The sequence below is a fragment of the Odocoileus virginianus genome, chromosome 33, assembly GCF_023699985.2.
Source record: "Odocoileus virginianus isolate 20LAN1187 ecotype Illinois chromosome 33, Ovbor_1.2, whole genome shotgun sequence".
NCBI classification, from domain to species: Eukaryota; Metazoa; Chordata; class Mammalia; order Artiodactyla; family Cervidae; genus Odocoileus; species Odocoileus virginianus.
In genome coordinates this window covers 13184461-13211896 of record NC_069706.1, presented here as the reverse complement: position 1 = coordinate 13211896, position 27436 = coordinate 13184461, and the positions used below count along the sequence as shown (strand labels likewise).

Sequence of the window (27436 nt, the reverse complement as noted above, 5' to 3'; positions counted from 1 at the left end):
AATAAGCAGGGTGACAATATACAGCCTTGATGTACTCCTTTTCCTATTTGGAACCAGTCTGTTGTTCCAGGATGCTTAAGTTGGTACCAAATAGGTAAACATGGGGAAAATGGAAGTTATCTTCACCTTGAAAAGACTTTTCTGTGCTTCCTGCATAACTTTCTCCCAAGGTGGTGAAACAACTGACTTTACATGAACGTTCATCAAATCCTCACAACCATGAAATAGTTATTAGTAATTTCCACTTCTATTTTCAAAGTGGAGCTCAGAGAGGCTAGGTAACTTGCTCAGGGTCACACAGTTCCTCAGAAAGAAGACAGGTCTGACACCCTCAACACTTTATAAGTCCTTTCACATATGTAAGAATTAGCCACTTCTCATTAAAGAAGGCCTGCCCGTAGCAGGCAGATACAAAATGATGGACCCTGGGACTCCTACTTCACTGAAAGCCTGCTTTTGAGTAAGAGGGATAGAAAAATCCTTTGTTTTCACATAATTCCAAAGGAGATTAAAACAACTTTTTTTTTTCACAGATGTTCCTTAAAAACCTATAATTTTGGGGAAGTGTCTGTTCTCCTTGGACCGGTTGGGTGGGATGCCCTCTAGGTGCACCCGGAAGTGATCCTCATCACCAATATGCAACTATTTCTGAGTACTTGCAACCTGGCCTTCCCTGGTGCCCCAGAGGTAAAGAATCTGGCTGCCAATGCAGAAAACATGGGTTTGATCCCTGGGTTGGGAAGATCCCCTCGAGAAGGAAATGGCAATCCACTCCAGTATTCTTGCCTGGGAAACCTCATGGACAGAGAAGTCTGGTGGGCTACAGCCCATGGGGTTGCAAAAGAGTCAGACACAACTTAGTGACTAAACAACAACTTGCAAACACACTGACAGTTATTGTTGCCTCTTTAATAAAATCTCAGTTTAGTAAAGTCTCAATTTCAGTTTTATATTGCAAAATGGTGCTTTAATACAGTAGATCAATTAAGGAAAAAAACCCACAGAAATCAAAAGAACATTTGTGTGACAAGCCTCTTTATCGCGGTATCTCTCTTTACCCAAGGTGGCAAAACAACCGACTTTACATGAATGTTCATCAAATCCTCACAACCATGAAGTAGTTATTAACTTCCACTTTGATTTTCAAAATGGAGCTCAGAGAGTATAAGAAAAAAAGTTCCAAGTTAACCACGTCACTGTTTTATTCTAACAACAGATTTTTTTTTCCAACTCCTCTGAAACTTTAGACTTCTATATAAATATATCCTTCTACATTAAAACTACTCCCCAACTCACAAAGACTCCACTCACCATTAATTTCTATGGACACGTTTCCAATCACTCATTTTATGCACTATACAAAAATCCCATCTTTTTGTCAGCAGTTAAAAAGAGAACCTAAAGGCTCTCAAAGGACTTTCCACCAAGTCACCAAAAGAAATCACCAATATCCAAACCTTTTTAAAACAATAAAAATTTGTTTTTCAAAAACGTATTTACAGACTGAAACTGCAAATTCTACATTGCCGTCAATGTAATATACAAGAGCATACAAAGCCCTATGAAAGAGAAAAGTATTTCATTACAAAATATTTGTGATCAAGAAAATATCACTTAACTTTAAATAAAGAATAGGAAAAGTGACAGAAAAATAAATATATTTAAAGATGTCCATTTTCACAAATAACAAAAAAGTACACAGATAACAAATGAAGCTAAAATATGCAGGAGCTTCAAAATGCCTCGAGCAGCGCTTGCATAAGTCTGTCATGCAGCAATGTTGTTTAGCCTCCTCTCTCTCAGTGTTTGGTTATAAAAATACAAAAAGAGACTCAAGAGAGGAGGATTTCAGTGAGCTGGAATTCATGATACGATGAATAGCCAGTAGACAGGGACTGCGTTGTAACCCTGGTCTCTTGTTGCTAGCAAAACCATTCCACCAAATAACCTAACATCCCCTCTCTTCCCCCACTTTTGGACAAAGGAATTCTCAGTGACCAACATAACATTCCACTACGAACAAGAAGTTCCAGTTCTAACAGCACTCTTGGGAGCCTCAAGATAAAATACTGTGTTTTATAAAAGTTCAACCCCTCTTTTAGTCAATGTGAATTACATTAACCCAGAACTCCTTTTTTCCTCTTAAATCCATTTTTACACTCACAAATGTACAATCTGTCTGATTCTGCTTCTCTAAATCCTCTCTCTCTTCCCTCCAGGCGTCTATTGGTTTCTGAAGTCCTTGGAGATCTCCTTCAGTGCCAGCTCCAACCTGTAGCATCCAGGACCAGCCCTGGCCACCTCCCCCCCATCTGTCCTCCTATGTTCCCTGCACCCCCACTGAAACTCCAGAACACAAATGCAATTAAGCAGAGGGTACACAGTGTATCCAAAATAGTTAAACTCATTCTGAAGACTTTAAAGAGTGTCCTAGAGGGCTTTTCAGTGAAAAGATATCATGTCAAAAAAGTCTTGTAAGTATGAGCCAAGCTTTCAACATTTATCACCAACTCCACTGTAAAAATATTGCACATGATACTCTGTCTTTTCCTTTAGTCTCCACAGGGACAAAACAGAAAAGAAAACAAGAAGAAAACAAAAAACCCAACCACATCTGTTCAGACACCAGAGTAAGTCTAACTTGAAAGTAAGATGCCTGAAGCATGTACTCGCTTGAGTTCAAAGAAACAGACAGTGTGAAAGCCAGTACTGAAGGGTACTACTGGAGGAACGTCAGCCTCAGTCACAAATCCGTGTGGCCAGGGGGGACTGGTCCGGCAGGTATAAGACAGGTGGGGAGCCCACACTACTTGAAGGGCTGCGGAAGTGCGCGTCAAAGGAGCTCGGTGTAATTCCAACTTCCCCTTTCAAAAAATCATCTTCTTCATCTTCAACCACCTCCTGCACAAAAACAGAGATTACAAACAAGATTGCAAGCAGCAGTTTGAAATGCTTTCAGGAATTCTTTTCCTCAGGAATGTGCTACTTCTGGAGAAAAAAAAAGTGAAGGAAAAAAAATCTCCATTTTGAAGGTTAACTCTGATGCATACTTCTTTATTACAAACCACTCACACACAATTGCTCATGACACGTTGTGAACATCTCTTTAAAATCTGATTTTTCTAAACAGATTTTAAGTTCAAGGAGGACAGGTAACATGATATATCACTCTTGCTCAATCTAATGTAACATGAAATGAATAACCACCTTCCTCAAATGCAAAATTTAAAGAAAAAATAAAAAGCATTCCAATGATAACTTATGAAAAAGAAAGAGTAATCTGATTAATGAAGAAACAAATGTGCCACAAAGAAACAGATTGACATTCCTATCTTCACCACCGACTCATGAAGACCTACAAAATTAGTGTGAACTTCCGGGGACGTTTCAGCAATAAGCAAATTTGAGACTGTTTCTTGGTGGTAACTATCAAGTGGTAAAGATCTAAATTTGTTAAGCTGATTTTTAATTATCCTTCACGTCCCAGAGTTAGCATGTGAAATATATGGTTTGAACATTCATTAAAAAGCAAGCAGGACTTCCCTTGTGCTTGAGTGGTTAAGAATCCGCCTGCCAATGAAGGAGACACAGGTTCAATCTCTGGTCTGGGAAGATCCCACTGCTTCGGAGCACTAAGCTCTCAGGCCATGCCCACTGAAGCTCGTGCACCTAGAGCCCACGCTCTGCCACAAGAGAAGCCAGTGCAACGAGAAACCCACATACCACACAGAGCAGCCCCTGCACATCGCAGCTACAGAAGGCCCACACAGCAGCAAAGACCCAGCACAGCCAAAAATAAATACATAAATCTTCAACAAACACACAAAAAAGGCAAACACTCTTCTCATAAGAACATAACCTGGGTCTTCCGTTCTGTAATGGCTGGATGAACAAATGCAGTATTCAAATGTAACACTGCCTTTAACTCTTCTACTGTGATCTGCAGCCATATAGGAGATCCCCAGACAGTGTACTGAAATCACAACTTTATTTACCTTTTTAATGGGTTTCTTAAACTCCTGAAGCTCTTCTGCACTCATGTCTTCCCATATCTGATAAAGAGGATCGATGAATTTCTTTGACCTGTCAAAAAGGTCACATTTCAAAATCAAATAAATAAACACTACAGCAAAAGTCACATATTTATTAGCTCTTTTCTCACGAGATCCAAAATGAGAAAGTAAAAACTATAACTCAAATAACAATGTCCAAAAACATCCTATGCAGGATCTGTTAACTAACGTGGCTCCTTCTTTGTAAGAGTACATCCACTCACATAGATGGAGTATTACACCTACTGTTTCTCATCTTTTCAAGTGAAAACTACTTCGACTGTGCAAAGATTGACAGTGAGTTATAGTATGTTCAAACTGAAGGTGAAACTCTATTATTCTAGAACTTCCTTTGCTGCTAGTTACAAACCGTCATAACAGAAATTCTGCTTTCTTATATACATGAGATGTTAAGACTGGCCTGGGGTTTTCTATAATTACCCATCCAGGTAAATCACTTGGCATTTGTTTATATCGTGCAAGACTATGGGATGTGGTCTCCAGAAGAAAGAATGAGTCATTTGGGAGAAATTTATGAGCAAAGAAACGGCAGCATCCTCCATCTCCAGCCTCTTCTATGTTCAAACCAGTCAGTTTCACGGATAACAAAACCCCCTGGTGTCAGTCTGGGCTCCTGCTGAGGTAGGTCCTCAGCACCCTCAAACCGGCCTCTCCACACCGGGCCTGGGGCACACACAAGGAGACCACAGGACCCCGTCCGAGGCTAGAAGAGCCACTCACAGCAAAGAAGCACTACATGCCGGCCCTGGGAAAGGCATGCACACACCACACTTGAATTCACCACTGAAAGGTCGACGGTGCAACACCCACCTCTTCAGCACACAAGGATCGAAGGGGAAGAAGGTGTCCAGTGGGTTCGTGCACGTCTGCACCGAGTCGCCCCCAGCAGTGTTTCTGATAACGGGCAGCATCTGGCGGTTGTTCCTCTCAATGAGGGTGTAGCAGAAGACGAGCTGGTATTTGCTTTGGAACAGAATCAACACCATCAGAAGCATTAACGTGCCAGTTACTCGGCACGGACACGCCCATTTCTGTGTGACAACCACCCCAACACACAGCCCCTACTGAACTAACAACTACAAGAAAAAACAGCGTAAAGTAGAAAGTAATCCTTTTTGGGAACAGTCCTCTGGGCCTACTGTTTACAATTGGCGAAGGAGGAAGAAAATGTACCATCACTTTAAGAATATGAGAGTGGGCTTAGATTATTAATAGGCACCACTCACTGAAAACGAATTGAGTTCACAGGTAATTCTTACCATTTACAAAATTATGTAGCTGTCTACTTATTTTTACTGTTTGTAAGAGAATTAGTGGGTTGGTGGAAAAAAGGGCTTTGGGTTTCCCTGAGAGAAAATACGCATTGTTGATGGAGAGACTTGGCTGCTGAAGAAATTAAGACAGGCCCTAAGGGGGAGACATGGGGTTTGCTCAATCACAACCTCAGAAAATGGTCAAGAAAGGAACGGGGGGTGAAAACAGCTAAGGGGACAGAAGACCCTGCAATAAAAACCCATGGGACCAACACGTGGTCAACCCCTCTACGGGTTATGACTTAGCAATTTAAGACCATTCACAGGGCCGCTTCTTTGAGATGAGGACTTAGCTCACTTCTGCTAACTCCCCCGGCTCCCCGCTTCCCTCCCACGGTACTCGTTCAGGCATCTGTTCTCAGGCTCTCAGGTCATTACTGCAATCTTAAGTACCATATGGTCGTTTCGGTTTCATTAGCCAAGGATCACATTTGACTCTTGGTGGGAAGGTAATATGGCAAAACTGCACTTTGCAGTATCTGGTAAAACTGAAGGTGTGTACTTCTATCACCTGGCGACTGCACTTCTGAGTGACAGGAGTCTGTGCCTGTGCGCCAGGACACATACAACCATGTTCCCAACATTGAAAAACCAAGGCAGCTTAAATCCCACCAAAGAATCAGTTTTTTAAAATTACGAGAACATCACACAGCAGTCAACATCAAAATACAGCCACATGGGTCAACATGGTTAATTCAATAAGTATGCAGAAGTAGCAGCTACAGAATAATACATAAGTTCCTTGACACAATCCTTTATTCCCACCTCTTGCTCGCAGCTTCCCATCTTACTCCTCACTTCCGCCGTTAACCCCAGCCCCAATCCTCGAGCCTTTATGACCAGCCTGCCCCTCAGCTGCAGCCCCTACTCCTACCCACACATTCTCTACAGGCAGCAGCCTCTGCCTTGCTCCATCCACCCTTATTCTTTCAGAGGCTATCTTCCAGCAACATGCTAGAAACATCCACCCACTGGGCACTATTGCTGGTTGGTTTTTTTTTTTTTTACTATCATTTTTGAAATCTCAGGAGCGAGAGAAATCTTTAGACAAGATACCCACTGAAGGAAAAATGAGGCTGCTGATGTCTAAAGGGGACTGCTGCTGCTGCTAAGTCGCTTCAGTTGTGTCTGACTCTGTGCGACCCCATAGACGGCAGCCCACCAGGTTCTGCCGTCCCTGGGATTCTCCAGGCAAGAACACTGGAGTGGGTTGCCATTTCCTTCTCCAATGCATGAAAGTGAAAAGTGAAAGTGAAGTCGCTCAGTCGTGTCCGACTCTTAGTGACCCCACGGACTGCAGCCTACCAGGCTCCCCCGTCCATGGGATTTTCCAGGCAAGAGTACTGGAGTGGGGTGCCATTGCCTTCTCCCTAAAGGGGACTAGGGGAGCAGAAATTACCCTTGTCTTCTAATAGCACCATCTGTTGAGGATTTTAAGCTATCATCTGACCCCACGGACAGAGGAGCCTGGAGAGCTACAGTCCATGGGGTCAAGAGGAGTCGGACACAACTGAGCGACTAACACTTTCTTCTTTCTGTCCTCAATATCCTAATTAGAGGCCCAAGGTCTCCAATTCACTTTCTACACAAAGCAGGATAGTTCAGTGAATACTGACAAAGGAGCCAGCCTGTCGGCATTCAAACCTCAGCTCTGCCACAGTCTACCCATGACTTCTCCCAAGACATTCAATCTCTCTGTGGCCCCAACGGTTAGTAATACAGTCACAGGACGGTGTGAGGAACAGGCGAGTTCTGCGTAGACTGCTTATCAGAACCATGCTGGGCACTCAACACGCCATGCATCAGCTGCGGTCACAAAGCCTCCACTGAACCATTTCCCTATTTGTTGGATGTTCATCTCATGTCTAGTCTATTTTTATTACTATTATAGGAGTCATTCTAATAAACATCTGTGGTTTGTACCTCTTGGCTTGTGAACTTACTTCAAAGTGCCTGAGCTTCTGCTGAATGATCCTCTTTAGATTAAAAAGCAGTAGCAATTTCTAATGCCACCAAAAGTATAAAAAACAACACTTTCAATGCAGTGTTTTCTACAGGCACTGGGTTACTGGTTTTTAAATGTCTTTTTGTTATGAATTGTGTTAAGTAATATCACAGGAATTTAATGGAATTTTACAATACTAACATAAGTTTACTTTTAAGTAACTTCCAGAAATAAAGCAGAAAGAACTTACTTTGTGATTGCGGCAAAAAAGTTAACGACTGAGGGCAGGCAAATCTTCAGAGGATTCAGCTGACTCATCACTATCCGTTCAAAATTTAGACTCTGAAGGTACGTCAAACCTTTGATTAAAAACCAAAAAAAAAAAAAAATTTTTTTAAAAGATACAAACACAACAGTCTAAGTAGCACTCATTAGTCTATATATAAAAAAAAAACAAAATTTAAAAGGGTATTTGCACAAATGCTTTAAAGGTTCATGTAGATATTCACATAGTGCAAAGCCCAAAAAACATCATTTATCTTAACCACACGCATTTATGACCAAACCAACTTTCTAAAGAAAAGAGTTTACTCTTTTAAAGATCCAGGAAAGTAAAGAGACATTCCTAGTGGGCTATGAGCTTCTAAGACAATGTGGAACTCAGATACATGCAAGCTGAGCACACGCTGACTGCAGAGGGAAACACAGACCATGTGATCTGACTTCTGCGAGCAACCATGGGATCTCTAAGCAGCTGGGCACAGGGAGTTCTCCATTCCCTTGAGGTAATGACTGTACAGTACGCAGTTTCTCCTTCCTGAATTCCATACGTATATACACACCAATGTGACAATTAACAAAACCAATAGCAAGACTTACACATCTTAAATTATCAGTAAAGTTGAGCCTATTTTTCAAGTGTGCATTCACTGTATTTCGGGGTTTTTTGTTTTGTTTTTATAACAAAACTATGGAGGCGGAAGGAAAAATTAGGTAGATACTACTGTCTTGGAATCAATGACTATACTTCTCTCCCATGTTAAAAAGAAGAACACCACACTTATTCTAAGAGGTGAGCAAACCAACTTGTGCTTAAGTATATTTTTTATTAGGAGATTCTTTGATGTATGTATTTTGATAAAAGTGACTAAAAATGCAATAATGTAAAGGCTTACAAGAAATAGATCCTCTTTAACTAAGACTCTTAGCATTTATTTTTACAGAGAAAAGCACTGATTTTACTTACCTGGTCATAAAACCTTGTCCTACTACCGTTCATACACCTATTTTTAAGCCCCCTATCTTTTCAGCAGTAGTCATGATATAAGAAAGTGCATGTAATGCAACATGTACAAGCTTCAGTTTAGAGTTGTGATTCTCAACTAAAGGCTACTGTGCCCCCAAGAGAACATCTGGTAGTGTCTGGAAGATAGTTTTAGTTGTCACAACAGAGGACGCACAGAGGCAGTACTGGCATCGAGCGGGTAGAGCGCGCGAGAAGCTGCTAGTCGCCCTATTATACACAGGACAGCCCCCACAACAAAGGATTATCCAGCCTAAGGTATCAGCAGTGCAGAGTCTGAGAATCTCTGGCTTAGAGGAAACAGCCTATTAAACCATGTGAGTTATTCATGAAACTGAAACAACTTAAACTGACTTAACTGATGCTGTTCTTGGGGACTAACTTCAACTGTAATACACTAACCCAAGAAACAAGCTTCATCTGGTAGATTCAAATTTTCATCTGGTAGATTCAAATTTTAACTCTTAGAAATTAGCAAAACTGAAAACCAGTAAATTAACTCAAGTCTTTGGATACAGCAGCATACCTGGAATGACCTCAAGCTTCAGGGTCACCCTCACCCAGTTTTAATTTCTCATCCTGCCAGTAAGTTACCTCCCTGGGGTTTGGTCTCGTCTGTAAAGCAGGGGTGAAGTCCGCAGTTCACTGGGCCGTTGCAGGGATAGGATAGGATGGGATGGGATGGGATGGGATGGGATGGGATGGGATGGGGGCGGCACGGGGGTAGGGGCTGAGGATCAGAAGCGCTGAGCCCGGGGCGGCCACAGCGCAAGTGCTGAGCCACACCTCACACCTGACAAGGACTCCTGCTGCCACTTTCTAAAGGGGAGCTTCTCAATCACAAATCCATCGACTGTTAAAAAGAAGGCTTATGGGACTTTTAGGGGCCCACAAGCTGCTAGAAATTATTTGTAAAAGCTTGAGTGCACATGGAGTTTTCTAACAAACAATTTTTGTCAAAAAAGTAATAAATCTTCATTCTGAAGGGTAACTAGTACATAGGAAAATCCAGTTTCATATCCATCAACCCCACATCACTGACCTTCCTTCAGGTTTCCACTTAAAAGCTGCTTGTGTCTAAAAACAAAAGTGTAGAACACAGCTTGGCAGGCTGAATAAAATGGTCCATGGAGAGCGACGTCACAAAATGCCTTTGTTCCTGAATCCTGGTTATTAAGGTATACGTGCAGCCAGTTAACCAAAAGATCTAGGCATGATTTTACAGTACTAGAGAAAAGAGAAATTCAAGTCAACTTCACTTGCTTCATAACACACTAGAGTAACACAAAAACACACAACTGCCTCTCATTGCAAACCAAGAGAAGTCTGTCCATTGGCTTCTTTATCTATTACCCATGGGCACAGAGGAGAAGCAAGCAAAGGAAAGGATGGGCAGGTGGAAAGGCAGCCTTCCGTTACAAAGTCAAGAATGTGGACCTTCCATGAACAACAGGAAGGCCCCTAAGGCGGCCTGAAGTGTCAAGAGTTGGAGAACAGTTTCTCCTGGTCAACTCGGAAGGGCTTTTCCGATGGCCTTCCAGTCCTCCTGAGGGAAAATGGTCAAAGAGGAGGCATGTCTACCCACATCTCAGAAGAGAAAAACTGCCTAGCTGACTTCACTATCCCCTGGGGGTTCTGATGAAGTCCTGTGGTCAACAACTTAGGACAGAATGCCCAGACAGCTTTAAGTTGTCAGGGAAGGGTTTTTTAGTTTGTTTGTTTTTTAAGGGAAGGGTTTTTAATAGTGTTCTGGCCCAAGGATATCTTCATGGATCACTAGAAGAAATAGGCCCAACACTGGCCTCCTAAATAGATCCATTACCTTCAAAGGGGATTTTTTTCTTCAGCCTTAACAGATACAATTGATTCGGAATGCAAATGAAAAATGACAAACCTATAAAAAGAATCAAAACAGTATACAACACTGTACACCATTCATGAAGACAAACGGATCTTCATGTTCAAGTGCAACGATACAGATGACAAAAGCTATGCATGTGAGGTTTTACAGTTTAAAAATGAGACATTTTATTCTGAAATTGCCTCTTGGAAATATAAACATCTTGTATAGAATGGAGAAACAAATTTTTCACTTTAAAAACAGGCCACAAAAATAAGGCAGTTATTTCTCTGACTTGCGACAATACTATATTCTTTTTAAAGCATGATAAGAAAAGCACTTGGCAAATCAGGTTACTTACATAAGAGGAATAAATTTAGCTCTTGCCAAAAAGCTCCCAATATAATTTGCAGCAGCTTGCCTGATGATAGCAGGATTATTTGGATCCTGCAATTTTTTCCAGAGATGTTCCAAAAATGCTTCCGCGAATCCCTATAAAAAGAGAAGGTGTTGGTCTCCTCTTTTTCTAATGCTTCAGATATTCTAGCTAGCAGAATTCTAAGATTTTTAACTCACCAACACAGGAAAGCTTCAGTATCTCAGTTATACTGCTAAATAATGAATAGGGTTATCATGGTTCTTATTTTGAAAACACTCTGAGATAATACTATCAAAAACAAAAGGAATTCCCCAGCTTTAAATAATTCAATGGATGCCAAAACCAGCTGAATCAACCCCACAGACTTAGGGCTTTGGAATCCCACACATTCATGACAGGACTCTGGGATCCAGCAATTTTTAAAAGCTCTGTTAAGTGAGAATTCTCTGGCAGTCCAGGGGTTAGGACTCAGTGCTCTCACTGCCAGGGTGCAGCCAAATAAATAAATCAATAAAGCCCTATGATTCTGATATGTAGCCATAACTAGAAAGTAGTGATTATCCACACTCACATGGGAATCCCTTTTGCCATACCCTCCAAACTGCACATAACAAACTTAACCAGAAACAGAAATGAGGATTAAAGTACAGTTGATATTTGACTAATTATGCTAACTGCAAGGGAAAAACTGACCAATTCACTTCTTTTCAACAAAGAATACAACCTCCAACTTCTCTCAAAAGCTCTTTTCAAAAGCTACTAACATATGCTTTGGGGCAGATTGAGTTTAATCTTCCCACCCATGACCAGTACTCTCCTAGACTAGGACTAGGAAGCTATGAAATTGCGCAAAGAAGAGTCCTGTGTTCTTTTGTTTTGCTTTGTTCTCAAAATAGAAAAACAAACTCTAAAGTTTTAGAATTCTGGATTAAAACTTTAGTTTGGGCTAGTTAATATCAACTGAAACAGAATTTTAAAAAATTAAGTTACACACTATATATGAGGTTTTTTAAGACTGGAACATAATTGCTTTACAAATGTGTCCATGAGATTTTAGTGAAGGCTTGAATGAAAGGGAAGGACACCACCGAGTGGACCAAACGCAGATGACGTTTTCAGAGCACAGCTTCAGCTGAGAGGCAGCAACGCCCTCTCCTCCTTCCACAGGTTGAGAAGGGCTTTCTATGTCACTAGAGGCGCTAAGTAAGATGAGCTCACGACAAAGAAATATTCAATTCACGGTCCCTCTTCAACATTTCCCTCCACCCCTCATTTTTTTTTTCACCCCTCATTTTTCTAAGGAAAATCTGGGGCAAGAATAACAAAAGCTACGATAACGCAAATGACATACTCACCAATTTAAAGCTACATAGGTAAAACATGAAAAATTGCACATGGCAAGAGGCATGGGTGGGCAACAGGAGCTTGTCAAAGATGGTTATGAGATCTCGATACAAATCTTTTGTTTTGTTGTTATCAATCTTACCTGTGAAGAAAATTTGGCATTTCAGTTTTATAGACATTATTTTCAAGCCACCAGTTTCATTTACCACATTTTTAAAAAGCAAACAAGACCATTAAGAAATACTTCATCCATGAACCTAATGGGGGGTTGGGGGGTTGGGGCATAGGATGCCATCTTTATCTGGTACAGAGTTTCCATTTTAATTATAAAAATCCAGGACTGGTAAGGAAATGGGTCCTCATCTCACACACACCACTGTGATTCTACACATTGGAAAACCGCCATTTACAAGTTCTACTGCTAGGAATTTATCACAAGCAAACAAGTGACAATATAGGTATAAGTGTATTCATTACACTGTTACTTACAATGGCAAATAAAGCAGGGGGAGGAAAAAAATAAGGAACCAGTTAAATCCATATGATTAGTAACTATTTTTAGAAGAACCGTGAATTATATGAGAAAATGTTCATAAGAGGTAAAAAGGGAAGATTATAAAATACTATATATAGTGTGATTCCCCAAATCCATTGAGAAAAACACATACACCCATGCAAATAGAACAACAAAAAAAAATGCTAATGGTTCTCCAAATAGGAGTGTGACCACATAAACTGTCTTTTTTAAAAAATCCTTTCCTGTATTTTCCAAATCTTCTCTAACCAACATGTATTACTTTTATAGCAGCAAAAAAGTTAAAGTAGTAACATACTCAACTCAGATTCAAGCCCTACTATTCTGAGTGGTTGAGTTTCATTCTTAAACCTGAGAAATGTAAATAGAAAAAACCTGCTTTTTTCAAGGCAAAGTGTCTACACTAAAAACCTAAAAATTCCTAGGGCAAGAAACATATCAATTTGTCCACCAACACCTGGAACAACCAAAAGCACCCAGACTCTAAATTTCAAACATAACACCAAGTGTGTGCATGCATGCTAAGTCGCTTCAGTCGTGTCCGACCCTTTGCAATTGCATGGACTGTAGCCTGCCAGGTTCCTCTGTCCATGGGATTCTCTATGCAAGAATACTGGAGTGGGTTGCCATGCCTTCCTCCAGGGGATCTTCCCGACCCAGGGATCAAACTCACGCTCTCTTAACATTTCCTGCGTTGGCAGACACATCCTTTACCATAAATGCCACCTGAAAAGCCCCAGATATCTACTATGTGTGCATATGCTTGGTCATGTCCAACTCTTTGTGATCTCATGGACTGTAGCCCACCAGGCTCCTCTGTCCAGTACTGGGTGGGTTGCCATTTCCTTCTCCAAAATATCCACTACACCATTCCTAAATGTTTCCAACTTGAGGTCCACCTTAAACTGTCCAAACTCCATATATAATCTTTCAATACAGTAGGCAGTGAAAAGATCACCAAGGGCTCTGAAGACAAACACAACTGAGTCTGGGTCCCAGGCCCACTATTCTCAAGCTACATCATGTTGGCAAACAATCTCTAAACTTTCTTTTCCTCATACTCAAAACAAGGATTTTTATAGTGATTTTCCATCAGGATGAAAAATACCCAGCACACTGCATCACAGCTGACTACTACAGGTTGTTACCGTCCACACAGCAGACATCCTTAATGTAGGACAAGAGTAAAGACAGCAGGATGTCCAGGCGTTCAGCCATGGGATGGACCATCTGATCGAGCCTTCCCGGATCAGCCTTGGTTTCGTGGTCAGCTTCTTCATCTTCATCCTTTGAAGGTAAAGTAAAAACTGACGTTATAAAAACTCAGTAAAAGTAGTTTAGGTAGAAAACTCTGGGGTAACTGTTTCCTTTAAAAGATAAAGGGAAAACCCAGAAATCTTTCCAGGCAGGGGCTCTCAACCAGAGGCATGAATCAGAACCACCCTTGGAATTCAACATGAAAGCACAGATCCAGTCTCTGATTCTCATTTAGAAGAGCCACGCAAACATCACAGATTTCCCCCAGTTTCTGGCACAAACTATTAGTGCCAGGTTTCCTCTCCTGGGACAGGGCACCCACCCCCTCAGCTGCTATGAGCACTGGCTGCCAACTCACAGCTGCCCCCTTCTCCAGAGAACTGCCTTGGCCCCTCCCAACCCTCCCAATCAGACCTAGTAAATAACACGAGGTCAAGAGAGACCATCCTCCTGGTCTCAAGGGAGGACTGACTCTGTCCTGTAATTCATGCCCCAGAGCTCCTGGGGTGGGGATCAGGCTGCAGTGACTTTCCAATCGAAACCCAACTCTCACTTCCTTCCTTCCTCCGCCCTTTCCTGCCTCCCCACACCCTGTGTCCCAAGGGCACCTGAATCTCCATCTCAGGCTCCTCCCAGTGAACCCAACTTAAGACAAGACTCCAAGCAGAGAAGCACTGCGTGAAGGTACACAAGTAGAACACAGAAATCCCACTGATGTGCTTTTCTATGTATCACTCCTCCACAAACAATACGTGGTGTACAGAAACAAACTTAAGGAACAGACGGAAGAATAAAAGGGAAACAGACTTCACCAAACCCACATTCAAAGCCTTGGAAATGAACTCTACTAGTCGATAAGCAACAAGGCAGCAAACTACCCATTTAAGGAATCATTTTCGAGCTTGCCGAACTACTGCTTTAACCGAAAGCCTTGAAAAAGGTGAGGAGCCATTAGCTGTCTCTTGCCACCCTCTGGGACTGTGAGCTATATATGTCTGACTACATTCATAAATGCTGACCATATTAAACAGGGCTTCTGTGGCATCGGCTCCACCACCAGTTTGAGCTGCTGTTTCCTCAGCATCCTCAATATCCTGCCGGGATGCATTCACCTACATCATAACAAAGAAAAAAAGAATAAAAACATATAAAATACAACCACAGTATTCAGCGACTGGAAACTCACCTAACGTACATGTTCTAAAGATAGCCACACTAGTGCCCTATACAGCACTGTAACTCAATACACAATTATGGCACAAACCTATAAATGAAACTCGGTCATGAGAGAATTGACAAGATTGTAAATCAAGCACCCTGTAGTACATATTTTCATAAAAATCAATACGAACTGTGCTATGTTGGTCTGTATCAGATAGCTTCAAAATGTAACATTTACCCCACACTTACTAGGCATATGCATGGTGTGTAAGAGCACACGATCAATCAACCGAGAAAATATTAAATGAAAGTCAATTTTGAATTACTGGAAATTTATTTTAGCATATAACCCTCCAGGCAGCTTATTTAACATACCACTCAAATATGCCTTTTTAACATATCTATATACATGACCTTCTTCCTAAATGTACCCTAAAATGTTCCATAAGCATACATCAGAGAAGGACTTTACAAAGATTATGGATGCAGGTGACCAGAGAGGTTTGACTCCAAGTGAAAAATGCACCAGCCCACACAACCTCTGGTCTTTCCTAGAACTCCCTCCCCACTACAGGATCAGCGTGCTTCCCATCAACCCCAGCTCCTTAGAACACAAACCTCCTCTCCTCAACCCTGAAACATGCCTCTCATCCCTGCTTCATCCTCTCTCTACACCACAAACCCTCACCAGGTCTCCAGGAGCCCCACTTCCTAACCAGCCATGCTCTGCAGCAACAGACTGCCTCCGAAACACCAAACCCAAGGACTCTGCTTTTCCCAACCTCCTGAAGAAGGCCAGCAACGTCTCATGCTGCTGAGAGAAGCCTGCCTTCCTCCAGATGATCCTCCCTGGGTGTCCAGACTCTTGCTTTTCCTCCCACTTCCAATCTCACTTTCTCTCTTTAATTGGGTTTGCTCTCAGTCCTCAACCTGCAGCTTCAATTGCCTGGTGACTGCTCTCCACCCAGCTCCCTCAGCCGCACCTCAACCCATCCAAAGAGGAACTCGTCATCCTGCAACTTCCTCCTGACGTTTTTTAATACTGTTACGGAACACCAGGCTTTCGTTCCACACGGAGTACCTTTGAGGGATTCCTCTCCCTTACCCCTCGTTCCTCTACTTCCAATCCGGTCAAGGCCCTTTCCGCCATGTGTCACCAGAATCCACCACTTTCTCATTCCCTCTGCAACTTACTGTAGGTCACTTCCTAGGAATGTCTTCCCAACTTCTGACTACAACAGGTTTTCTAGCTCATAATGCATGTGTTCCAGTCACAGCATTTACCACAATACTTTTCCACTTACATGACTATCTAATTAATGGCTTGTTCCCCGACCATGAGAGATAGGACTGTCTACAAACAATAACACACCAATGTTCAAAGGAAATGTTTAAGAAATGTTCAACGAATCAAAATGGAACTGTGGATTCTCTTCTATTGTTGCTACTATTGCTTCAATTATTATAACAAATATTATAACATAATATTTGGGAAAAAAAATTGAAGAGAAAACAGGTTATCCAACACTTACGTCCAACTTGAGTAGCTTTTCAACAACAAGCTCCAGAATTTCATGCCTCAAGGTCGGAAAATACACACTAATCCTGAGTAAGTTATGAACATAACATTCCTAAAACATAAAAAGATAGAAAAGATTATCAAGCAACACAGAAACTACACTGTTTATATACACAATATCAGCATAATTGTGATTTATATACTCCTACAGTATTTTTAAAACAAGTTTGTTGATACACAATTCACCCACTTTAAGTGTACAATTCAATAGTTCTCAACTATTCAGAGTTGTGCAACCATCACCATAATCAATTTCAGAACATTTTCATCACCCTAAAAAAAAAACCTTCTATCTTCCAGTAATGTACCTCCTCCCAGCCCTAAGTAACCAGTGGTCTGCTTTCTTTCTCTATGAATTTGCCTAGCATAGATATTTCACGTAAGTAGAATATTACAACATGTGGTGTTTTAGCATAATGTTTTCAAAGTTCATTCATGTTGCAGCAAATAAACCTCACGTTTATTATTGTCTGATATTCCAATCTGCAGGCATAGCACATTCCATTTATTCGTAAGCTGCTAAACACTTGGCTTCCATATTTTGGCTACTACGAGTAAAGCTGCTTTGAACATTCATGCAAAGTTTTTAGGTGGACACATATTTTTATTTCCCTTGGGAGCAATGGAAATGCTGGTTCATATGGCAATTCTACCTTTTATGAGGAACTGTAAGGCTGTTTTCCAAAGCAGCTGCACCATCTACCATTTACATTCCCACCAGGGCATGGGGGGTTCTGGTTTCTCCACATCTTTGCCAGCACTTGTTATTATCTATCGCTTTGAGTACAGCCATCCTAGTAGGTAAGCAGCAGAATCTCATTGTGGTTTTGACTTGTATCCTCCTAATGACTAACGTTTAGTTTTTCATGTGCTCCTTAGCCATTTGTATATCTGTTGTGGAAAAATACCCATTCAAACTCTTTGTCCATTTTTAAATTGAGTTATTTGACTTTTTATTATTGAGTCAGTAAGAGTTCTTTAAATATTCTAGATATAAATCCTTTATCCAATATATGATTTGCAAATATTTTTCCATTATTTAAGTTGTCTTTTCATTTTCTTGAAGACTATGAAGCACAACAGGTTTTAATTTTGATGCAATTCAATTTAACTGTTCTTGCTGTGGTTGCTTATGGTATATCTAGAAATTGTTTTCTAAGATCACAAATATTTTCACCTACATTTTTTTTTAACAGTTTTATCCAATTTGAGTTCAATTTTGTATATATGAAGAGAAGTCCTATTTCATTCTTGGCATATGAACACACTCCTGTCCCAGAATCAACTGTTGAAAAGACTATTTACTCTCCTCCCCACTGTCCTACACAATCAGTCACTATACATTGATCTGGCACCCTGTGACTATACTGAACTCATGTATTACCGCTGGTGTTCTTGTGAATTCCTTAGGATTTTTCTGTATATAAGATCATGTCATCTGCAAAAAGAGAGAGTTTTACTTCTTCCTTTCCAATCTGGGTGCCTTTTTCTTTTTCGTGCCTAACTGCCCTGGCTAGAAACTCTAGAATAATACTGATCAGAAGTGGCAAAAGTGGACATCCCTGTTTTGTTCCTTATTGTGGGGGGAAAGCCTTCAATCTTTCACTACTGAGTATAAAAACAGTTTCGAATTTTTCACAGATTTGTTTCACAGATGCCCTTTATCAGGCTGAGGGTGTTCTTGTCTGTTTTTGTCACAAAATGGCTTTGGTGTTTTTCATCTACTAAGATGATCATACAGTATATACCATTTATTCTATTGATACAGCCTATTATACTAATTGCTTTGGGAGTATTAAATCAACTTTGCATTCCTAGGACAAGTTTCAGTGCATAATTCTTTTTTGTGTGTTGTTAGGCTCAGTTTCCCAGTATTTCGTTGAGAATTTTTGCACCTATGTTCATAAGAGGTACAGAATTTATAGCACTCCAGTTGAAGCACACACTCACAAATATCAGCAAAAGCTATTAACTTTTTATTTAATACCTGTAATAGATTATTTAGGAAAAAATATTCTGTATTTAGAAGGAAACCACTGTTATTGAAAGCTACACAGATGATCTAAATATTACACAAAAGACTTCCAAGGCTCCATTAACAGAAGGCTCTGCCTTCAAATAAGGCATGTTTACAACTGGTAATAAATGAACTGTTATCTTCCAGCAATTCCTATCTATGTTAACATTAAGTTCTATCTAGATATTTCTGAAATGGACTCTGCCTTTGACACGCACACAGGAATAAGAGAAAAGGCACTCAGAACCCTCAGTGGCTTGCTAAGAAAGGAATCTGAGTCAAATTCTTAGTCTTGAGTTTAAAATTCAGCAGACAAAACTTTGAAGAAAAAGACCCAAATCCACCTAAAACTAAACCACACAAAACAACTTTTCCATTATTTCCCCCATGAAAAGATTTCTTACCAATGTTCTCTCTGATTTTCGAACAAATGGAAATTTTTCCACCAGTATTGGCATAAGAAACCATGGTGTGCTATTAAAAAAAAAAATTCAATAAATCCATGATAACGAGACTTTCTCAGAAGATAACATTTCCATTCTAAGAGCAAATATGGATACAAGAGGCAAAAGGTGACTCCTACCTCAAGCAACTGGAAGTGAAAACACCTCAGAGAAAATCTGTAACAACTTAGGGAAAAATAAACTTCTGCTGAGTTTGCTATCATCAGCATATTAAAGGAGAATCCTTTTTTTTCTACGAAAGTTTTAACAAAGAGCTTCAGTATAAAATCTAAACACTTCCCACTACACATGTTATTTTTAAAAGGAGAAAAAATTATCAACTTGGACTTTTTAAAGTTAGCTTATTTGCTAAACTTGCTGGGGGAATTTGAAGTTCACCCCTCCAAAAGAAACCTACATATAGAACTAATTTTTATTCGTAAGACAAGACACAAAACACATAGGGGTTTCTCACTGAAAATTTTTGGATATTGTGAAGTTAAAAACAAACGTCCAACCACTATAAAAAGCTGGAGAGTAGACTTGGCATACAGGTTTTGAAAAATATTTGAAGACAATGCATAGAGAACTGAAATGCCATTTTTTCTAAACTGTGATATGACAGCAACGAGATACAAAAACATGCAGCATACAACTTCAGGTTTGATGCTGTGAACATTTTATAATTTTCTGTGAATTGATCATAATTTTCTTGAGACTTAAACACCACAAGACAAAAATAAGTAACTGAAGTATACTCACGATGGGACATATCTTGCTATTATCTGTAAGGCTCTGTGACAGGTGTCAAAATTTGCAGGAAGATCTACAGGTGAAAAGGGAGAGCATGAGCATTAATAGAAAACTGAAAACTGAAAAATTACCTGCTTAAGGCTAAAATAGCCTGCTGACCAAAACTGAACCATCTGTCAGCAAAATAATAATCTCAAGACTTTTCTCCATGACTATCAATGAAGACTATAAATAATGCCAGTAGTGGCAACTGATTGCATAGTAATCAGTTAAATATAACTGATATACTTTTTGTTAAGTATAACAAAAAGACCCCATCAAAGGTTGCTCTTTGTTACCATCTACCTGTGAGACTAAGTCCTGGAGGAGCCAGGATACTTGAACGGTTAGCATGCATTCGCTCAGACACAAGACGTGGCCTTTGCTTAATCCTCTTTGTACTTACTCTCATCCTCATCATCAGAATCCGAAACATCTACGTCGCCTTCTTTAATGACCACTCGGGCTTTTGAGGAAAAAAGAAAATATGTTATACTTTTAACATGGATCTAAACAAGCAACAGCTACATAAAAAGAGCAATTCTTCTGTTGTCCAAACTTAATACAATAAAATTTACAATGTGGGCATGAGGTTTAAGCAGCTAAAAATCCCTGAGTTCTAAGACTTCACCATAAGCTCACTAAAGCAAATTAAATCCATAAAAATCACAGCAACAAATAAATCTAGACACTTCCATGGAGGTTGTTATAGGAAACAGACAAGTACCAGAACTACTGCTGCTCCAGTAAGTATCCTGGACTCGTCCATGGTGGTATACTCTCCAAAATACAGTGGGAAGGTAGCCATTTTAAGAGATATTTTTAAAAAGAAAACTTGAAGCAAGCAAAGAGCAATGACTTACGAGGTACAAAATGAGAAGCAATCATGCTGAGACATGGTCTAAGGAAGACAGTCTGTGCTGATACAAGATTACCAAGGAAGGATAGATACTCCTCCACCACTGTCTGACTTCTATTCAACCACTGCAATCTCTAGAGATGGGAGGGAAAGACAAAAGAAACATTTTACTGATATAATATATCCTATTTTCAATATATACAATATATACTATTTTCAACAGATACTATTTTCAAAGTACTGAATTACATGTAACAGTCATTGAAATATGGTGAACTTACCAACAGAATATTAATAAGCTGCTCAAAGTCTTTCGTCAAGTACATGATGGAGGAACGGAATTCAAGCAGCCAGTTAATGATCTGGTCATCCTTAAGTTAAAAAAAGAAAAGTGTTTTCAAAATCACAAGAACTCTAAAATAACAGAGAAATGATATTATCTGGCATTGGTCATCTATCTGCAATATTTAAATTAGGGGGGAAAAGTCACAAACTTGGACTTTAGCCAAAATTGGGTTGAAGATTTCTTAGTTTGTATCAAAACAGAAAAAGATGTTACAATAAATTTTACTTTTTTCTAAAAACAAAGAAGAAGAAGTAATATAGTAATTGATATCAGGGAAAGGAATCAAGTGCAATATTTAATTCTAATCATTTTTGCTTGCCCTAGAAAAGTGAGAACACCCCAAATGTTAAGTGTTGACACCTGGGACTTTTTAAAAGTGAAGAATTGTAACATATCCAAATATTTTAAGGCCACAGAGATCAACAGGTACCTCTACTTTCTCTATACTTCACACGACCTGCAAGCATGGGAATAATATTCAGTCTAAGGTGATTAACAAGAGTCATCAATCAACGTAACTTTTTCTTAACCCAACTTGCAAATGGGTCTAAATGAATCAAAATAAAGTCACAACTCATGTGCACTACAGTAACTTCATAGTGTCCACATTCATTAAGGATAACAAGACCTGAAGCAGAGAGCCCAAGCTAAGTTACATACAAAGTTAGCTCTAGTCTGTCACTTTCCCACTAAAATGAGTGCAACAAAATTACAAGGACAACATTTAATGCTCCAGTTTTCAAGTAAACCAGTCAGAGACTGTGGTACTGAACAATTATTAGAAGCAAATTATATCAACACTCCTCTGAACTAACATAAACATAACCGATGTGATTCTTAGTCTGTGATTTTTAGGTCTGTAAAAATTCCCTGGAGATGTGCTGATATGAAATACAGTAGAACACAAAGAATGTGCACCCAGAGAAGAAGGCACAGGTCAGAGAAAGCTTTAAAGAGGAAGTGATGCTTCCACTGTCTTTAAACAGACTGAATACTCTCACGGGTTCTATACTTTACAAAGGTGAAAGCATGTCTTCAGAAAGGTGAAAGCATGTCTTCAGAAAACCAAGAGCAGTTCAGTCTGGCTGGAGTATCCGTGAACAAACAAGCCAACAGATAAGTCTGGAGAGCAAAGAGGGACCAGACATATCAATGAAGTCCTTGTAAGCCACATTCCTAATTAGAGATCTGCTGGTAGTGTGGGGCATGGGCTGAATGAAGGCACAATTATGTGCTTAGACAAAATCTGGGAAAGTTCATTAGTGAAGATGACATTTCAGTTGGGTCTCAAAGAGTAGTTTTATAATTACAGTAATAATAATAATAAACACTAATATAAGACTAGGTGCAAGGCACTATTCTAAGACTTTTAACATTCCATGAGATAGGTAGAACTACCAACGTTTCATAGCTGGGGACAGCTAGGCACTGAAATGCAGTCATTTGCCCTCAAATCACAAAGCCAGTAAGAGAGGGAGGCGATGTAACCAGAGCCCATGCTCAGACAGGCAGCAAGCAAAGTGGATACCGAGAACCTCTCACAACCAGAAAGAAAATGCAAAGCCATAAAGTGGCAAATTCAAGAAATAGAGTATCTAGTGAGACTGCACACTCCAAGTATGCTGCAGGCCATGCTAAGGGGCTGGTCCTCTATTCCTCAGTGGGCATGAAGCAGGGCAGTGACATTTTTAGAATGTGCTTTAGAGATAACTCAGATGCACTGTTAAGGATATAAGGGGTGGAGGGGATGTGTATGTGAGACAGACAATCATTTAAGCACATAAAGCCCATAGAAGTAGATTTGAAAGAGAAAAAATGCTAAATCCACAGCACCTGTAACACCTGTGGGTTTGCGGTTAAGAAACAAGTCTGCACAACGTTGTAATTCAATTATATTTTGATAAAAAAATAAATTATATTAAAATTTAAAAAGAAAGAACAAAGCCTGAAGCCCACAAGAGCAATCTGATCTATAAGTGCAAATAGCTATATTATGAGGACACAGATACATCTCAAAGCAACGAAGACATAAGGAATCACACAGGAAGAATCTGTAAAGTGAAGACAGGGGGTAAGCTTGGAAATCCAATCAATGCCAAATTTATGAAGAACCTTTCAAGAGAGTGATGAGAGATAAGCAATAAGAAGACAGGAAGATCAAAGAAACTGAAGGAAAGGTTTTAAGAAATGGGCAGTCAACTGTACAAATTGCTACAAGGAATTACTATGGGGCTGAAAGAAAGTCCACTGAAATCAGCATGTCGGAAATCACTGGTAACCTTTGTCACAGTAAACACAGCAGTAGACTTCACAGTGGATTTAAACACGAATGAGAAGGTGCATACTATCAACATGAACAATTACAAAGTCCTCTGAGTCAGAGACTGCTCTCACTGGATCCTTGAAAGACCTCTACGCTTAAAGAACTTACTTCTCTGGTTTTACAAGGAGGGCAATAGAGGAGGAGAGGTTAAAGAACGTGCCCAAGATCACACACTGGGGACACAACGGAGCTGGGATTCTATCCCGGGCAATCTGACCACCACTGCCCACGGTAACAGACCATTCTTCCCACAACTGGGCAGTAAAGGAAGAAAGGGGGAGTACCATTTACACGACAGGTACATATCTCGAACCATTTCCAAAAACACTGAAACACAGTAGGAGGTTGAAACACAAGTCGTCGTTTGTTGGTTTCATTTTGTTGTTTTAGCACTGGAAAGACATGAGAGTTGCATGCAGCACAGAAGACAGGTTCTAAAAAGGGAAATTAAAGCAGGGTTTCCCAACCTCAGGACTGCTGGGATTTGGGGCCAGATCATTCATTGTTGTGAAGGACTGCTACGTGTGTTGTATGGTTTTCAGCAGTCCCCCTATCACCCACTCACTGCATGGCAGTACCACTGTTCCCTTATCAAAAACGTCCCCAATTCATCACTAAATTCCCTTGGGGTGAAAGTGCCCCTGGTTGAGAACCATTAAAGCAGGATCACAAAGTAAGTTCTAAAGAATGGAATAGGACAAAAAGTGCGAATTAACATCTCTACAAAGTGGTAACAACTTTGCTAATAATCAAACACAAAATTAGTTACCTTTATCTCTGGATCTGACAGCTGGTTCTTCAACAACTCAAAGTCATTTGTTTCCCCCTTAAGAAGAAGGGGGAAAAAATGAATTTTTGCTTGCTTGGGTTTCCCTTTTAAAGACCAACAGCAGGACTTTAAACTATCACAAAAAGAAAACTGTAACACTGACATTTCAGTTTTGGATTACAAAATCCTGGCTATAAAATTTTTTAAAATCATATTAGTGTAGCTAGGGGGACTTGGAAAGAAGAAAATGACTATAGGCCATTCGTGTTTTGGTACACTTGTATACACCTGTGTACTGACATCTGACCATGATAGTATCCATGCATATCTATGGATATAAATGCAGGTCACACATGAAAGTAAACAGAATGCACATTTTCCCACCATCACTGATACACAGTAGAATTGCTTCTAAACTAACACAGAAACAAAGCCCAAAAATATCCCCATTAATAGAGCTGGTTTATTATCCCAAAGCAATGCTTACGTAACTACTTGAGAAATAAAATGCTCTGATCTAATGGGTTTTTAAAAATCATACCACTTGCTAAAGATTTTAAAGGACACTAGCTAAATAAAGCATCTGAAGGTATAAAACCACAGAAAAGGGGTTATTACTCTAATTGTGAGCTGACAGCACCATGCTATTGTTAAACTGATTTGACTTCAATATTGATACTGAAAATCCATCTTATTTGTCTACTGGTCTTTAGTACAATAGCTATAATTGTATTCTGACCACCAAAAATCAAACCTCAATACATCAATTACATTTCAATAAATCTGAGGGAAAAACCCACCAAACCTCACACTATCCCCTCTTACCTTTTTGTACTTCAGTAACACTTCTGTCACAGTTCCACCAAACCGAACAGTTTTTCTTGGGGGAGAACTGAAGAAATCATTCTCTAATGCGAGCATGTCTGAAAGCCTGCAGAATCCAAAGTATCAAGCCATTAAGTGCATGACAAGGAACAATAAAATTTGTAATATCCAACATTATTCAGTGAGACCACTGCTCAAGTCCCCTAACTGGCCTCCCTCCTCCCACCTGAATCCCCCATCAATGCATTCTTCATTCAGTGGTCTAAAAATCTTTCAAAAACTAAAAGACAGGCTTCCCTGGTGGTCCAGTGGTTAAGAATCTGCCTGCCAATGCAGGGGACACGGATTTGAATCCTGGTCCGGGAAGATCCCATGTGTCGAGGGGCAACTAAATGAGCCGCCACAACTACTGAAGCCTGGGCACCCCAGAGCCTGTGCTCTGCAGCAAGAGAACCTACCGCAGTGAGAAGCCTGCACACCACAATGAAAGCAGCCCCTGTTTGCTGCAACTAGAGAAAGCTCATAGCAACCCAGTATTTTTTTTTAAAACTTAAAAAAGACAGATCATGCTACTCTTCTGCTTAAATTCTCCAAAGGTTTCCTACTTCACTTAGAATAAAAAAATCTAAACTCCTTATCGTCTTCAAGGTCCTACATTAATCTAGCCCCTACCTGTCTCTCTGACCTCACTTCCAACCATTACATACTGCAGCCAGAGTCCTGCTATTCAAGTTCACCAATCAGATTCCCATATAACTTATTATTCCCTCTGTCAGAAACACTCAATTCTCCAAATGCATACATGGTTGGACCCTTGTCTTCTTTCATGTTGAAGCTCAAATGTCAGAAGCCTTCCACATCAGAAATCTTAAGTACCCATCCTCATCCCCTCCCCTACCATCACCCTGTTTTATTTCTTCACAGTAGTTACCACTATCTGAAATTATTGTTGATTTACTGTCTTTCCCTCCTTAGACTTTAAACTCAGTTGAGAGCACAGACATTGTCTCTTTTGATATACTGTCCGCAACTCTAACATCCAAAGTAGGTACTTAAAAAAAAATTATGATATTATGCCAAGAGTTTCACAAAGTTTGTTTCTTTTAAACAGGTCAGTGAAAAAAACATAACATCCTGCTAAAGACTCTCATGGAAGGAAAGTTATGACCAACCTAGACAACATACTAAAAAGCAGAGACATTACTTTGTCAACAAAGGTCCGTCTAGTCAAGGCTATGGTTTTTCCAGTAGTCATGTATGGATGTAAGAGTTGGACTATAAAGAAAGCTGAGCACCAAAGAATTGATGTTTTTGAACTGTGGTGTTGGAGAAGACTCTTGAGAGTCCCTTGGACTGCAAGGATATCCAACCAGTCCATCTTAAAGGAGATCAGTCCTAGGTGTTCATTGGAAGGACTGATGTTAAAGCTGAAACTCCAATACTTTGGCCACCTGATGCAAAGAGCTGACTCATTTGAAAAGACCCTGACGCTGGGAAAGATTGAGGGCAGGAGGAGAAGGGGACAGCAGAGGATGAGATGGTTGGATGGCATCACCGACTCAATGGACATGGGTTTGGGTAGACTCCGGCAGCTGGTGATGGACAGGGTAGGCCTGGCGTGCTGCAGTTCATGGGGTCGCAAAGAGTCGGACACAACTGTGCGACTGAACTGAACTGAAAGACTCTCAAAGTTAAACCCCAAAGTGTTTTATGGGAGTTACGGGTTTTAAAAGTTGAGCTAGATATAAAACACTTAAGCAAACTTGCGTCAAAATCACCTTCAAGCAAACAAAAACTTAAAGACACAATCTGCCATCAGTGGCATCATTTGGTTAATAATCCAAATAGCCCAAGTATCTTTTTTTTAATCTAGTCGAAGAAGCAAGAGGGAAGAAGAGTAAAGGAGTATAATGTAGTATCCAGGCCTGGAAAAATATGAGGGAGCCCAGTGGGGAGAAAAGGGGACTCTGGAACCGAGGAGGTTCCTTTTCCCAGCCCCTCTCCCACCTTTATTACTCATCTAAGGGGCACGGGCCCACTCCTGACGACCTAGAGCGATCCTCTTCCCTCGGCTCCCACCCATTCCATGAGCTCTGGCCCAGACCCTTCAGCTCCGCTCCCCTAATCCCGGTCCAGTGCTCTGGTCCCGGACGCGCAGAAGGAAGTGTTTTGGATTCTTACCCGGTCCTCGACGAGCCCAGCGTCTTGACCGCAGAGGCCGAAACGGCCGCATCTCCGGGCAACCGCGTGTGAAGCACAGGAGCCGCCATTCGCCCAGACAAACGCAACAACTCCGGCTTGTGCCGGAAGTCTTTCTCCCTCTAGGCCCGCCT

At 40.4% G+C, this 27436-nt stretch overlaps 1 protein-coding gene across 1 annotated transcript; it reads right to left on the bottom strand.

Annotated features, from left to right (window-relative positions):
* Nucleotides 1-888: 888 nt before the first annotated feature.
* Nucleotides 889-27433, bottom strand: RRN3 (RRN3 homolog, RNA polymerase I transcription factor). The gene is made up of 18 exons (XM_020872220.2): nucleotides 27285-27433; nucleotides 25104-25209; nucleotides 24279-24335; nucleotides 21122-21211; nucleotides 20845-20974; nucleotides 20388-20447; nucleotides 19952-20015; nucleotides 19151-19220; nucleotides 16683-16781; nucleotides 15009-15101; nucleotides 13881-14019; nucleotides 12209-12339; nucleotides 10836-10966; nucleotides 9677-9861; nucleotides 7582-7690; nucleotides 4884-5036; nucleotides 3996-4083; nucleotides 889-2901 (listed from the first exon to the last, which is right to left on the bottom strand). Exons 1-18 carry the CDS (start codon nucleotides 27371-27373, stop codon nucleotides 2740-2742), a joined length of 1956 nt encoding a protein of 651 aa, XP_020727879.1. The 5' UTR covers nucleotides 27374-27433; the 3' UTR covers nucleotides 889-2739.
* Nucleotides 27434-27436: the final 3 nt, after the last annotated feature.

What these genes read in the sequence shown, in the direction of transcription:
- RRN3 (XM_020872220.2), bottom strand. Translation starts at nt 27,373, where the DNA reads ATGGCGGCTCCTGTGCTTCACACGCGGTTGCCCGGAGATGCGGCCGTT. An exon ending in CTGGGCTCGTCGAGGACCGG is followed by an intron (nt 25,210 to 27,284) that starts GTAAGAATCCAA and finishes TGGATTCTGCAG; the next exon opens with GCTTTCAGACATGCTCGCAT. An exon ending in TGTCAGATCCAGAGATAAAG is followed by an intron (nt 21,212 to 24,278) that starts GTAACTAATTTT and finishes TTTTAACTTAAG; the next exon opens with GATGACCAGATCATTAACTG.